The sequence below is a fragment of the Anolis carolinensis genome, chromosome 1 (assembly GCF_035594765.1).
Source record: "Anolis carolinensis isolate JA03-04 chromosome 1, rAnoCar3.1.pri, whole genome shotgun sequence".
In the NCBI taxonomy this organism is placed as follows: domain Eukaryota; kingdom Metazoa; phylum Chordata; class Lepidosauria; order Squamata; family Dactyloidae; genus Anolis; species Anolis carolinensis.
The window spans coordinates 214,359,003-214,373,358 of record NC_085841.1 but is presented as its reverse complement, the minus strand read 5'-3'; the positions used below and the strand labels follow the sequence as shown (position 1 = coordinate 214,373,358).

The 14,356-nt window shown below is 42.6% G+C and overlaps 1 protein-coding gene across 9 annotated transcripts in view; it reads right to left on the bottom strand.

Annotated features, from left to right (window-relative positions):
* scn1a (sodium channel protein type 1 subunit alpha) overlaps positions 1-14,356 on the bottom strand; it is a 157,289-nt gene that overhangs the window by 40,404 nt on the left and 102,529 nt on the right. For all 9 annotated transcript variants that reach the window (XM_062969197.1, XM_062969201.1, XM_062969203.1 and 6 more), the window contains 4 exons: positions 11,954-12,017; positions 11,216-11,357; positions 9,738-9,944; positions 2,602-2,901 (listed from right to left, as the gene is read on the bottom strand). In XM_062969197.1, the coding sequence (XP_062825267.1) occupies positions 2,602-2,901; positions 9,738-9,944; positions 11,216-11,357; positions 11,954-12,017 (713 nt within the window). The remainder of the gene's footprint in view (positions 1-2,601; positions 2,902-9,737; positions 9,945-11,215; positions 11,358-11,953; positions 12,018-14,356) is intronic.

The window sequence follows — 14,356 nt, the reverse complement described above, 5'->3', positions numbered from 1 at the left end:
ACTCGTAAAAAGGATCCAGTGCAGTGATTTCCAAACTCTTATTGACCAGATGTTTTGGATTTCAACTCCAAGAAGTCCCAGTTACCTTGTCAATGATTAGCAATTCTGGGAGCTGAAGTCCAAAACACCTGGAAAACCAGAGTTTGGGAAACACTATTACTAACTAATATACAGAATAGAGCAATGGTAACAGACAAATTATAATCCTTACAGGCGCATGAGTAATACACAAATACAAACTATTTACAGCATTACATCAAACATTATATTCATGTTTGTATGTTTTTTCAGTAACAGATAAGTATGTTCAATAACTGAGTACAACACTTTAAGTTCCAGTATTGTCCCACATAGATAAACGTCTTAGAAATGCTTGTTCAAAGGAGTAAACAACTGTATATTGTGGTTCACACTTTAGATAAATTTATCATAGTCCCATGTAAGTTAATGTTTTGGAGATGCGCAAAAATAATGTACACCATAAAGGGACAATACTGGAACTTAAAGTGTTGTACTCAGTTATTGAACATACTTATCTGTTACTGAAAAAAACATACAAACATGAATATAATGTTTGATGTAATGCTGTAAACAGTTTGTGTTTATGTATTACTCATGCGCCTGTAAGGATTATAATTTGTCTTGTTACCATTAGTTAGTAATAGGACAACTGTATCTTTACACATATTATAGATTTCTGTGTACTTTAGTGTTTGGGAAACACTAGTCTTATATGTTGAATGAGGAGATTCTTATATCAACAACACTAGCCAAATATGGTTGTGCACTGAAGTTTTTACATAGCTACCACAATTCTTGGAGATACAACAAGCCTTGGGATCAGATCATAACAAGCACATAGTAATACATTAAAATGTTATAGATAGCAGGTCTTTTAACCACTCTTATGACGCACTTTTCCTCTATCCCAAAATGGTCTCTCCTTCTCTCTCTTTTTTAAATTTTTTAAATTAGTTTTCTTAAAATACATCCATACATCAATACTCTTATATTTCACTCTTAATTCATTGCATCAACTATATAAATTGATGAACCAACCTGGAAACAGTATATTATTTGAGAACACAGAAATGCTTGACCACTCCAACAACTATCATGTCAGACTACACAGAGAAGCCATTGAAATCCACAAGCATGTGGACAACTTCAACAGAAAGGAGGAAACCATGAAAATGAACAAAATCTGGCTACCAGTATTAAAGAACTAAAAAATCAGAACAGTAGATGGGAAGCAACACTCTGAGGGCAGAGGAGCCCCAAGGACGGCTAATGACTCTGAACAAAGGATGCCCCCCAGGCAAGAGACAAACCTTTCCAATGCTAATTAGAGTGATTAACTGAAACATTAGCTCTGGCTTCCAACTGACAAAGGACTCTTGTCACACCCTGGACTCTCCACAGATATATATTTACCTTCCTTGTCTAGTTTATCCATGCCTCACAGCCTCTGAGGATGCCTGCCATAGATGTGTGCGAAACGTCAGGAGAGAATACTTCTGAAACATGGCTACACAGCCCGAAAGACATACAACAACCCTATGATCCCGGCCATGAAAGCCTTCGACAACAACTATATAAATATATATATCTTGTATGCTGTTTCTTTTCACCTCTGTGCCCCCCCCCCGAGCCATTTCGATTTACATTATCTTTCCAAAATAACATTTCTTCTTGTGGAGGTAATTTCCCATCTACTTCTTTTAAACCCTTCTCAATAAATTTTCCCCAAACCTCGTCAAAGTCATTTTCCTTCCATACCCCTTTCCTAACTCTTAACTACATGTTAAATTATCGTTTATTGCTAATTTCCATAGTTCTTTATGCCATTCTTCTATTTGTATGTTTATTTTACCTTTCCAGTTCCTTTCTATCAACAGCCTTGCTGCAGTTAACATATTGTTTATTGCATCCTTCTCTGTTTTTTTTTCAAATTCTTGGCATTATATAATGATAACAACGCAATACTTGCACTTTTTCCTATCTTCTTATCCATTATAGCTTCTATTTCTCTAAATACCTTCTCCCAAAATACATACATATTTACATTGCCACCACATATGTATATATGGTCTCTCCTTCTCATGTTTTAGAAACACAGTTGCTTTTGGACCACCAATCGGTAGTACAGTAGAGTCTCACTTATCCAACATTCGCTTATCCAACGTTCCGGATTATCCAACGCATTTTTGTAGTCAATGTTTTCAATACATCGTGATATTTTGGTGCTAAATTTGTAAATACAGTAATTACAACATAACATTACTGCGTATTGAACTACTTTTTCAGTCAAATTTGTTGTATAACATGATGTTTTGGTGCTTAATTTGTAAAATCATAACCTAATTTGATGCTTAATAGTCTTTTCCTTAATCTCTCCTTATTATCCAACATATTCGCTTATCCAACGTTCTGCCGGCCCATTTACGTTGGATAAGTAAGACTCTACTGTAATGAATGAGTCATTTTTTTGCTGTCCCCAGTAAGTTCACCAGGTAGTGTATCGTCACACCTCTAATATGACCACAGCTTTGCAACAACATATTCTACCATATACATTTCTGGGCTCTGTTAACACTGTACCTGATGGGGAGAAGAGTGCTTCCGCTCTAGTGTTAACCTATTCCCTTCAATAGAGAATCGGCAACCTTTTCTTCTGATGCTGTCTTCTGATTCAGATCTGTGAAATTCATCTTCGTCTTTTTCCTCTCCTCCAGATTGCTCTTTTTGTTTTCTTTTTTTCCTTCTATTTCTCCGTTCTTTGGCGCTCTTTGAACTCAATTTTGAAGCTTCAGAAGAACTTTCAGAAAGGCCACCAATTCCTCCTCCAGCACTCGGTTCTTTTGATTCTGCTGATGCTGTTGCTGCTGCTGTCGCCGCTGCCTGCCGTAAAGTATTAAGAGTTTTGTTTTACTGTCTTTATGAAAAGGACCATTTTCTTAACTTAAATGCAAGAAAATCCATATTTACACATCACTGAGTGATGCAGCCAAATTGAGATTTCCAACAGTCAATTTTGTTCTTCTTGCAGTCATTTTTCTTGATCTTTACACTTACCCTTTTATAATAATAATAATAAATAATAATAAAACTATTTATATACCGCCCTATCTCCCGGATGAGACTCAGGGCAATTTCCAATCATAAAAACAACACAAAAATTACATAACAACATAATAACACATTATTAAGCAAAGTAAAATAATACAATTATAGCAATAAATAACACTTACATGACCTGATCAAGGGGACAGGAACCATAAACCCAATATATTAAAATGTATCATTTTAGGCTAGAGAAATCTTGTGCAATATATTCAGGCCCAGAAATCGGCGGTAGTCTAATGTAATTACTCAAAAACCTGCCGACACCACCAGGTCTTCAGTTCCTTACAGAAATTGGATAATGTAGGGGATTGCCTGATCTCTTTTGGCAATGTATTTTAGAGCCGGGGGGCCACTGCCGAGAAGACTCGTTCCCTCGTCCCCACCAGCCGCACTTGAGACGGTGGTGGGAGCGCGAGAAGAGCCTCCCCGGATGATCTCAAGGTCCGCACTGGCTCATAGGAGGAGATGCGATCACGGAGATAGGTAGGGCCCGAGCCGTATAAGGCTTTATAGATCAAAACCTGCACCTTGAATTGGGCCCGGCAGTTTATCGGCAGCCAGTGGAGCTGCTTTAATAGGGGCATTGTGTGCTCCCTATAGCCGGCTCCAGTTAGAAATCTGGCTGCCGATCTTTGAACCAGTTGAAGTTTCCGGGCCGTCTTCAGGGGCAGCCCCATGTAGAGAGCATTGCAGTAATCCAGTCTGGATGTAACAAAGGCATGGACCACCGTGGCCAAGTCTGACTTCTCGAAGTATGGTCGCAGCTGGCGCACAAGTTTTAAATGTGCAAAGACCCTCCCGGCCACCGCCGACACCTGGGCATCAAGCGCCAGAGATGAATCCAGGAGGACCCCCAGACTGCGGACCTGAGCCTTCAGGGGGAGTGCAACCCCGTCGAGCACAGGTTGCCACCCAATACCCCGACTGGGGCCACGACTGACCAGGAGGGCCTCTGTCTTGTCTGGATTAAGCTTCAACTTGTTAGCCCTCATCCAGTTCGACACAGCTGTCAGGCACCGGTTTAGAGTCTGAGCGGCTTCCTTGGAGTTTGGTGGAAAAGAGTAGTAGAGTTGGGTGTCATCTGCGTAAAGATGGCACTGAACTCCAAAACCCTGGATGACCTCACCCAGCAGTTTCATATAGATATCGAAAAGCATGGGGGAGAGAATGGAACCTTGCGGGACCCCACAGGTCAAAGGCCAGGGGTCCAAGCAGGTGTCCCCCAGCTTCACCATCTGGGTACGATCCTGTGATGCCTCATGGGCCTTGTAGTCCTGTTCCTAGTACTATTGTGGCAGATGAAGATAAAAACATGGGGTTTTCGCTGGTTCAACAAGAGCTGGAGTCTCTTCACCTGCCGGATGTTGATGTTTGCCCTCAAGAATTCAGTAAAACAGGCCTTGGGCAGAACTCCCCTCCGTTTCCCAGGAAGGAATCTTATTCTAGAGACAGGGGAGTTAGAGAGGCCCAACGGAGGAGTTCACGGATTGCTGCCAAACAACAGACTGATTAGGCCTGCTTCCCTTGGGAAATTCTAAGGAGTCTTGCATCTGGACAGAGTTGGGTTTCGCTTCTTGTTCTCTAGGGAAAGAGACTTGTTGGCGGGAAACCGAGACCCAATATAGGTGTTTGGCGCGGGAGATTCTTTGCGGAGTCAATTGATCACCTTCAGGAGAGAGATCGTGTGTGGACTTCGTAACCCCAGTTCCTTGCTTCCCGGATCGAGTTTCAAGCCTTGCCTTGCCTTGCTGTTTAACCACGGACCCTGCTCCATGCTTCACGTTTTGCCTTGTCTCCAGTCACGGACCTAGCCAAGAACCAAGTTTATTTCCAGCCTTGTTGTCAAGCTTCATTGGACTTTAAGACTCTGACATTTCCCCACACTATTGCTTGGCAAGAGTGTGTGTTTCGGTCAAGTGGATTAAAACTTTGAACTCTAATATCATTTATTGGACAATACATTTTTGGACTATATTTGACCTCTTTTGAAAGGTCTGTTTCTGAACTATATTCTTCACTTGTTTTTATTGATTTTATATATTTCTTTAATAAAGATATTAGATAGAGACTGGCCTCTGTGTAAGGTTATTGGTGCCCAGCAGCCAGGGTTCTGACAGATCCCCCAGGAAGCTGTATGCAGCTGTATTGATGTTTCAATTATTTATTTCACTTATGGAAATGTTTACACTGCCTTTCTACCAAGGCAAGTAACAATGGCCTAAATCCTAAATGGTCTCATTCCCTTTGAGGTCACCAAAGGTGGCCCTTCCCCTTAGTGCTGGAGCCCACATGTCCGGGACCCCATTCCTATTGCAGTGAAGGATGTCAGGGTATTCCTATGTCATCTAATAAGCAGGATATTCTAATTTTCCAGTGCTGTGGTGCTGGGGCATCAGAAGAACAGAATAGGAGGGTTGATCATGGCCAAAAAAATTCATAGAAAGAAATGAATTTGAAAACACATACAATCATACAGTTGAAAGAGACTGCAAGGATAGATGGCTATCCTGCCTCTGTTTAAAACTCTCTGGGGAAGGAGACTCCGCCACACTCTCAGGTAGCACATTCCACCATTGAACAGCTTTTGTCATGAGGAAATTCTTCCTAATGTTTAGCTGGAAACTCTTTTCCTGAAAGTTGAATCCATTGTTCCATATGCTAATCTATGGAGCAGCAGAAAATAACCCCTTCTAAATATAACGTTTTTTCAGACATCACGGCTATCACATCACTTCTTAACCTTCTCTTCCTCAAGCTGAATATACTTAGTTCCCTAACCCACTCTTTATAGGGCTTTGTTTCCAGACCTTTGATCATTTTAGTTGTCCCCCTCTGGACATGTTCCAGCTTATCAATAAGGTAAAGGTAAAGGTTTCCCCTGACGTTAAGTCCAGTCGTGTCCGACTATGGGGGTTGGTGCTCATCTCCATTTCTAAGCCGAAGAGCCGGCGTTGTCCGTAGACACCTCCAAGGTCATGTGGCTGGCATGACTGCATGGAGCGCCGTTACCTTCCCGCTGGAGCGGTACCTATTGATATACTCACATTGGCATGTTTTCAAACTGCTAGGTTGGTAGAACCTGGAGCAACAGCAGGTGCTCACTCCACTCCCGGGGCTTGAACCTGGGACCTTTCCGTCTGCAAGTTCAGCAGCTCAGTGCTTTAACACACTTCGCCACCGGGGCTCCCTATCAATATCAATATCCTTCTTGAATTGTTATGCCCAGAACTGGACACAGTATTTCAGGTGAGGTCTGACCAAAGCAGATTAGAGTGGGACTATGATTTCCCTAGATTTTGACACTATCTTCCTTTTGAAACAACCTAGAGTCACATTGGCTTTTAAAGCTACCACATCACACTGTTAAAAGTCATTTTTACTTTGTGGTCTACAAAGAACGATATCACATTAGTGTTCTTCAGCAGGCACTCCCTCTGTGCTATTGTGTGGGTGGCTCCTGCACGATTCTAGGAAATATAGTATTGGGAACCCGAGGACTGCTACAGCTGAGAATTCCAAAGGTCCTGCTATAAACTGCGTCCAATTCTGGGCACCGCAGTTGAAGGGAGATGTTGACAAGCTGGAATGCGTCTAGAGAAGGGCGACTAAAATGATCAAAGGTCTGGAGAAGAAGCCCCATGAGGAGTGGCTTAAAGAACTGAGCATGTTTAGCCTGCAGAAGAGAAGGCTAAGAGGAGACGTGATAGCCATGTACAAATATGTGAGGGGAAGTCATAGGGAGGAGGGAGCAAGATTGTTTTCTGCTGCCCTGCAGACTAGGACGCGGAACAATGGCTTCAAACTACAGGAAAGGAGATTCCACCTGAACATCAGGAAGAACTTCCTCACTGTGAGGGCTGTTCGACACTGGAACTCTCTCCCCCGGGCTGTGGTGGAGGCTCCTTCTTTGGAGGCTTTTAAGCAGAGGCTGGTTGGCCATCTGTCGGGGGTGCTTTGAATGCGATTTCCTGCTTCTTGGCAGGGGGTTGGACTGGATGGCCCATGAGGTCTCTTCCAACTCTACTATTCTATGATTCTATGATTCTATGAAACTCCATTTCCCAAAATTCTGTAGGAAACAGTCAAACGACAGCAAAGCAGGAATGCTCACTTTAGAATGGTAATGTGATATTGACCGAAGACTCCTTGATCCTTTTCACATGTGCTTTTTTCAAGCCAGGTGTCAGCCATAACATCTATGCATTTCATTTTTTCCTTGCCTAAGTGTAAGGTAAAGGTTTCCCCTGACGTTAAGTCCAGTCATGTCTGACTCTGGGGGTTGGTGCTCATCTCCATTTCTAAGCCGGCATTGTCCGTAGACACCTCCAAGATCATGTGGCCGGCATGACTGCATGGAGCGCCGTTACCTTCCCCCTGGAGCGGTACCTATTGATCTACTCACATTGGCATGTTTTCAAACTGCTAGGTTGGCAGAAGCTGGAGCGAACAGCGGGCGCTCAAGCCGCTCCCGGGATTTGAACCTGGAACCTTTTGGTCTGCAAGTTCAGCAGCTCAGCGCTTTAACACACTTCGCCACTGGGGCTCCCTATCAATATCAATATCCTTCTTGAATTGTTATGCCCAGAACTGGACACAGTATTTCAGGTGAGGTCTGACCAAAGCACATTAGAGTGGGACTATGATTTCCCTAGATTTTGACACTATCTTCCTTTTGAAACAACATAGAGTCACATTGGCTTTTTAAGCTGTTAAAAGTCATTTTTACTTTGTGGTCTACAAAGAACGATATCACATTAGTGTTCTTAAGCGGGCACTCCCTCTGTGCTATTGTGTGGCTGCCTCATGCACGATTCTGGGAAATATAGTTTAGGGAATCCGAGGACCTCTACAGCTGAGAATTCCAAAGCTCCTGCTATAAACACCATTTCCCAAAATTCTGCAGGAAGCAGTCAAACGATAGCAAAGCAGGAATGCTCACTTTAGAATGGCAATGTGATATTGACCGAAGACTCCTTGATCCTTTTCACATGCGCTTTTTTCAAGCCAGGTGTCAGCCATAACATCTATGCATTTCATTTTTTCCTTGCCTAAGTGTAAGGTAAAGGTTTCCCCTGACGTTAAGTCCAGTCATGTCTGACTCTGGGGGTTGGTGCTCATCTCCATTTCTAAGCCGAAGAGCCGGCGTTGTCCGTAGACACCTCCAAGATCATGTGGCCGGCATGACTGCATGGAGCGCCGTTACCTTCCCGCCGGAGCGGTACCTATTGATCTACTCACATTGGCATGTTTTCGAACTGCTAGGTTGGCAGGAGCTGGAGCTAACAGCGGGCGCTCAAGCCGCTCCCGGGATTTGAACCTGGGACCTTTTGGTCTGCAAGTTCAGCAGCTCAGCGCTTTAACGCACTTCGCCACCGGGGCTCCTAAATGTAGTACCTTATATTTCTCCCTGTTGAAATACATTTTGTTGGTTCTGGCCCTGTTCTCCAATCTGTTAAGGTCATTTTTGATTCTGACTCTGTCTTCTGAAGTATTAGCTATCCCTCCCAATTTGGTGTCATCTGTCAGGAGCGACTTGAGAAACTGCAAGTTGCTTCTGTATGAGAGAATTGACCATTTGCAAGGACGTTTCTTAGGAGATACACAGATGTTTTGATGTTTTTAACATCCTTGTGGGAGGCTTCTCTCACATCCCCGCATGAAGCTGGAGCTGATAGAGGGAACTCATTCATGCTCTCCCCGGGTTGGATTTCAACCAGCAACCTTCAGGTCAGGAACCTACCCTTCAAGTCATCAGTCCTGCCAGCACAAAGGTTTAACCCTCGCGCCACCGGGGGCTTTGTTGCAAAGACATGATAAGCATGTCTTCTATTCCATTATCCAATAAATATGTCGAATAGCATGGTGCCTAAGGCAGTACTAGTCCCTTCTCTCCAGGATGAAGAATGGCAAAAAGATTGTGGTTTTTTTTGTGCAAAATCCATATGTTTTTTGTAGGTGCACACAACAGAAAAATTTTAGTTGGGGACTTATTATATGCAAAATTAATATGTGGTTCATTCTGTGCAGAAATATTTCATACACAGAAAATACTGTATCTAGTGCATAAATGCTGATTTATACATAAAACAGCCATATGCAAATTTCGTTCCAAAAAAGCCCCAAATTGAAAGTCTTTGAACCTTCTTGCAATAAGAAAAAAAAATGATAAAACTATTCATTGCTTCCTCTGTGAAGAAAATTAGTAGGTGTTTACATCCCTAATTACATTACTATTTCTTGGACAACTGCTCTGGGTAATGACAGCCATCTATTAGGCCATTAATGCTAATTAAAGTGATACAACATTCACACTGGCCTCCAACAGTTCTTTCTCCCACCCTGGACCTTCCACAGATATATAAACCTTCCTTGCTTAGTTTTTCCAATATACCTCACAACCTCTAAGGATGCCTGCCATAGATGTGGGTGAAACGTCAGGAGAGAATGCTTCTGGAACATGGCCATACAGCCCAGAAAACTCACAAAAACCTTGTGATTCTGGCCATGAAAACCTTTGACAACATATTAGGTTGCTTTTTCTGTTGTATATCCAAACATAACCCTAACACTATGCTAAAATGAAGTTGTGTTATTTTCCCACCAGAAAATACCTGAGCTGCTTCTTGTTGCTTTTTCAGCTGCTCAAGCATCTGCTGAAACTCTGCCTCTTTCTGCTCAGCTTCTTCCATTGTGGCTTGATTCTGCTCTTCATAGGCCATGGCAACAACAGCCAGGATCAAGTTGATCAGGTAGAAGGATCCCAAGAAGATCACCAGAACAAAAAAGATCATGTACGTTTTGCCAGCAGCACGTAGGGTCTAGAGAAGAAAAATAGTGTATTCACATTGACAGGTAATATATTAATTTGCAACAAAATTGCCATATGTAGGCAGGGCCGGCCGGAGATATTTTTAAATGTTAAGCGGGGGTGCTAAAAAGCGCCCCCGCCACCGGCCCCGCCTCCCACGCCCTGGCCCCGCCCAGCGTGCCCTGGCCCCGCCTCCCACGCTGTGTGGGAGGCGGGGCCAGGGCGAATAGTGCGGGGGGCGGGGCCAGAGTTGGCCCCGCCCCCCGCCCAGCGTGCCCTGGCCGCGACCAGGAAGTAAGGCCCGAATGGCCTAGCTGTGCTGTGCGCGTGCGCACAGCACACCTAGGCCATTTTGCCCTTAGTAACAAACTAAGGGCAAAAATGGCTTATCTGGCTGTGCGCATGCGCACAGTCAGATAAGCCATTTTTGCCCTTAGTTTGTTACTAAGGGCAAAATGGCCTAGGTGTGCTGTGCGCACGCGCACAGCACAGCTAGGCCATTCGGGCCTTACTTCCTGGTCGCGGCCGGCGATCGCCCGGGCGATCGCCGGCCGCGACCAGGAAGTAAGGCCCGAATGGGCTATCTGCGCTGTGCCCGTGCGCACAGCGCAGATAGCCCATTCGGGCCTTTCTTCCTGGTCGCGGCCGGCGATCGCCCGGGCGATCGCCGGCCGCGACCAGGAAGTAAGGCCCGAATGGCCTAGGTGTGCTGTGCGCGTGCGCACAGCACACCTAGGCCATTTTGCCCTTAGTAACAAACTAAGGGCAAAAATGGCTTATCTGGCTGTGCGCATGCCAGATAAGCCATTTTTGCCCTTAGTTTGTTACTAAGGGCAAAATGGCCTAGGTGCTTGTCGCGGTTTGGCGTGGGCGCGGGGATTGAAGCCCCGCGGGCCCGCACCAACACCGGAGGCGTCGGTGGCGCTACGGGTCGCTGTCGACGCCTCGACAGCGCCCCTAGCAGCTAGCGCCCGAGGCGGCCGCGTCAGCGGCCGCCTAGTAACAACCGGCCCTGTATGTAGGACAATGCAATTGGCCTTTCTTATCCATGGATTCGGTATCAATGGATTCCAGCATCCACTGCTTAATATTTTTAATAAATCCAAAATGCAAACCTCAAACTTCAGCATCCACAGATGCTGGGATCTATGGGGATTTTGGAACCAAACCTCAGTAGGAACAAAGGGCTGACTGTACTATGTTTGAGCTTAGTTTTGTTCTGCAATTTTTGTTTTCATATCAATGCGATTAAGATTTTGTTATACAATTCTGTTTTCTCACCAGCTGATAAAGATTTTCCCAGAAGTCCTGAGTCATCAATCGAAAAAGAGACAGGAAAGCCCAGCTAAAGGTATCAAAACTTGTGTAGCCATAGTTTGGATTTCTACCAGCTTTCACACACACATACCCTTCTGGGCATTGACTAAGAGAGAGTGAATGCATGACAGAGAGAGAAAGAGAAAAGTTAGAATGAGTAACAGTCAGGTATTAATTAATACTAGTAAAATTTATAGTACAACCCCATGTGACAAAATATTCTTTAGGAATGTTCTAGGTATTTAGGTGATTCCATGGTTTCCTGTTTCCATGGTCAGTTCAGGAATGTATTCCCTGTGGATACAGGGGTTGTACTGTAAATGTAATACTAGTGAATACTAGTAATACTCGGAAAAAGAGTGGATAAATGTATAGCTAGAATTGATTGGAAGGGAATGGCAAACCCAACCTTCATTTTCACAAATCTTGGGATCCTCAAAAATCTGCTGCTTCAATTTCAAGCCTACCTCAGGGCTGTCCCAGCATGAAATGCTCCTCTGTGATCCATTTCCATTTCAATACATTTCATTCATTGCAAAAATCTAATTATTACAAAATAAGTCTAAATCTCAGAAATACAATCCACTTCTCAAGTAAAGCATATGTTATATGAATCATGTATAAATTACAGAGGAGGAAAAGATAAAACCTGTTCCTGCTTTATATTTGCTTTGAAAGCTTATTAGTGGAGGAGGGACTTACCCTGCATCGGAACTGTTGCCACAAAGCAAAGCATCATTTTGTCCTTCCAAAAAGTAAAAATTATCTGTATGGAGAAAATGGTTTTAAAGTATTAAAATTCAATAATTCAGAAGTGTTTGAATAATATAACACTTTTGCTCAATGCTTTCAATTCCACATTTTTACTAATAACAGTTGCATAACTTTTTGGACCAATAGTGAAGAGCAACAATGATTATAAGATTCCTAGTTGTCTTTTGATTGGGAGGCAAATAGCTTTTTGCTAGACCTAAAACAAAGTTTTCAAAGAATGGGCCTAAAGGTGCCACATTGTTTTGAACATAACTATTTTGAATAGTTTTTAAAAAATCTTTAAAATTCAATTTTATTAAGTATGAGCTGATTTTATACTCTGATTAGTTTGATTTCATTTTAATGTCCACTTTTTGGTTTATATGGTTCTTTTTACATTTTATGCCACCCTGAGTCCTAAATAACAACAAAATTTCAATGTGTAAAAACACCTTAAAGTTTAAGGCTGAAATCATCTCTGTTACAGCTGAATTCAAAAGTCAAAATATGTGGATTATCATCAACATGGCTTGCTTTGCTTTTTCTTGTTCAAGAGGGTCACAGTTTACAAACTGGAAATAATATTTTCTCCCAAGTTTTCAAGTAAGTAGGTTACTGTTTCTACTTTCCACAGAGCTGGCATAGTAACTGCAAAAATAAGGAAAAATTACAAGAACCTTCAATTGCATTCCAAATATCTAAGCTAGAAAAAACCTAAGGTAAAGGTAAAGGTTTTCCCCTGACGTTAAGTCCAGTCGTGACCGACTCTGGGGGTTGGTGCTCATCTCCATTTCTAAGCCGAAGAGCCGGCGTTGTCCGTAGACATTTCCAAGGTCATGTGGCCGGCATGACTGAATGGAACGCCATTACCTTCCCGCCAGAGCAGTACCTATTGATCTACTCACATTTGCATGTTTTCAAACTGCAAGGTTGGCAGGAGCTGGGGCTAACAGTGGGCGCTCATTAGGCTCTCGGGATTTGAACCTTGGACCTTTCGGTCTGCAAGTTCAGCAGCTCAGTGCTTTAACACACTGCGCTACCACCAAAACAAAATATTTCTCCATAAGGCAAGTAAAACCAGACTGATAAATATTTTATCCCCTGAAGCATGACCAATTATGCTACTGCAAGATGTGATTAAAGTGTTTCCAAAAAAAAAAAAAAATTAGGACCATTGATCCCTTTAGGACATGGAAGATGGAAACCAAATTCTCAAGGAAATGCCTTTCAGTTCTCTGCAAATGTTATGTGTCATGAATAAGAATGTTGTAATATTATTTATTTATTTATGGATTTATTTCTATCCCGCTTTTCTCCCATGGGTGGGATTCAAAGCGCCTTACAACATATAAAATTCATACAAATACATCCAGCCGCAGTACAAAATCAGATTAAAACATCATCCTAATATAAAAACCCAATTAACATATCGAATAAAACAATTTTTAAAATTTGCAGCAAGCACCATTTACAGATATCAATAACCTCCGGCCACTAAAGTTATTTGTCAGGTAATATCAGATTATTAGAGGACTAGTGACTTTAACTGTTGTTATGGTAGATGGCTGCCTCCAAGTATAACAAGAATATCTAAAAGCAAAACCTATAGATGTTAACTGTCAATTGAAGCATAGAAAAACAGAGCACAAGGTCATCCAGTCCAACCTCCTGCCATGAAGGAATCAAAACATTCCTGATATCCAGGCTCTTTTTAGGCCTTCAAAGAAAGAGACCCACACTCCTGTTTAAACTTCCAAGGAAAGAGACTTCAAGGTAGCATATTCCACAATCGAAAAGCTCTTATTGTCAAGAAGATCTTCCTAATGTTTAGGCAGAATGCCTTTTCCAGCAGTTCGAATTCATTGCTCTGTATTCTAATCTTTTGAATAGCAAAAAACAAGCTGGCTCTATCTTCAATATGACATCTTTTCCAATATTTAAACATTGCTATTATGATCCATCTTAACTTTTTCTTTTTCAGACAATGCATACCAAGCTTTCTAAGCCACACATCATAAGACGTGATTTTGGTTGCCCTTCTCTGGTCATTTTTCAGCTTCCCAGTATCTTTCTTGAATTGTGAATTTTGGTGCGCAGAATTAGACACAGTATTCCAGGTGAGGTCTGATCAAAGCAGATTTTTTTTTGTCTATATCAGGGGTCCCCAAACTTTTTAAACAGGGGGCCAGTTCATGATCCTTCGGACCATTGGAGGGCCGGACTATAGTTGGCCACCAAGCAATAACAACAACAACAACAACAACAACAACAATAATAAAGAGGGTTGGAAGAGACCCTTTGGGCCATTGAGTCCAATCCCCTTCTGCCTTTGGGCACCAAAATCACAAGCAA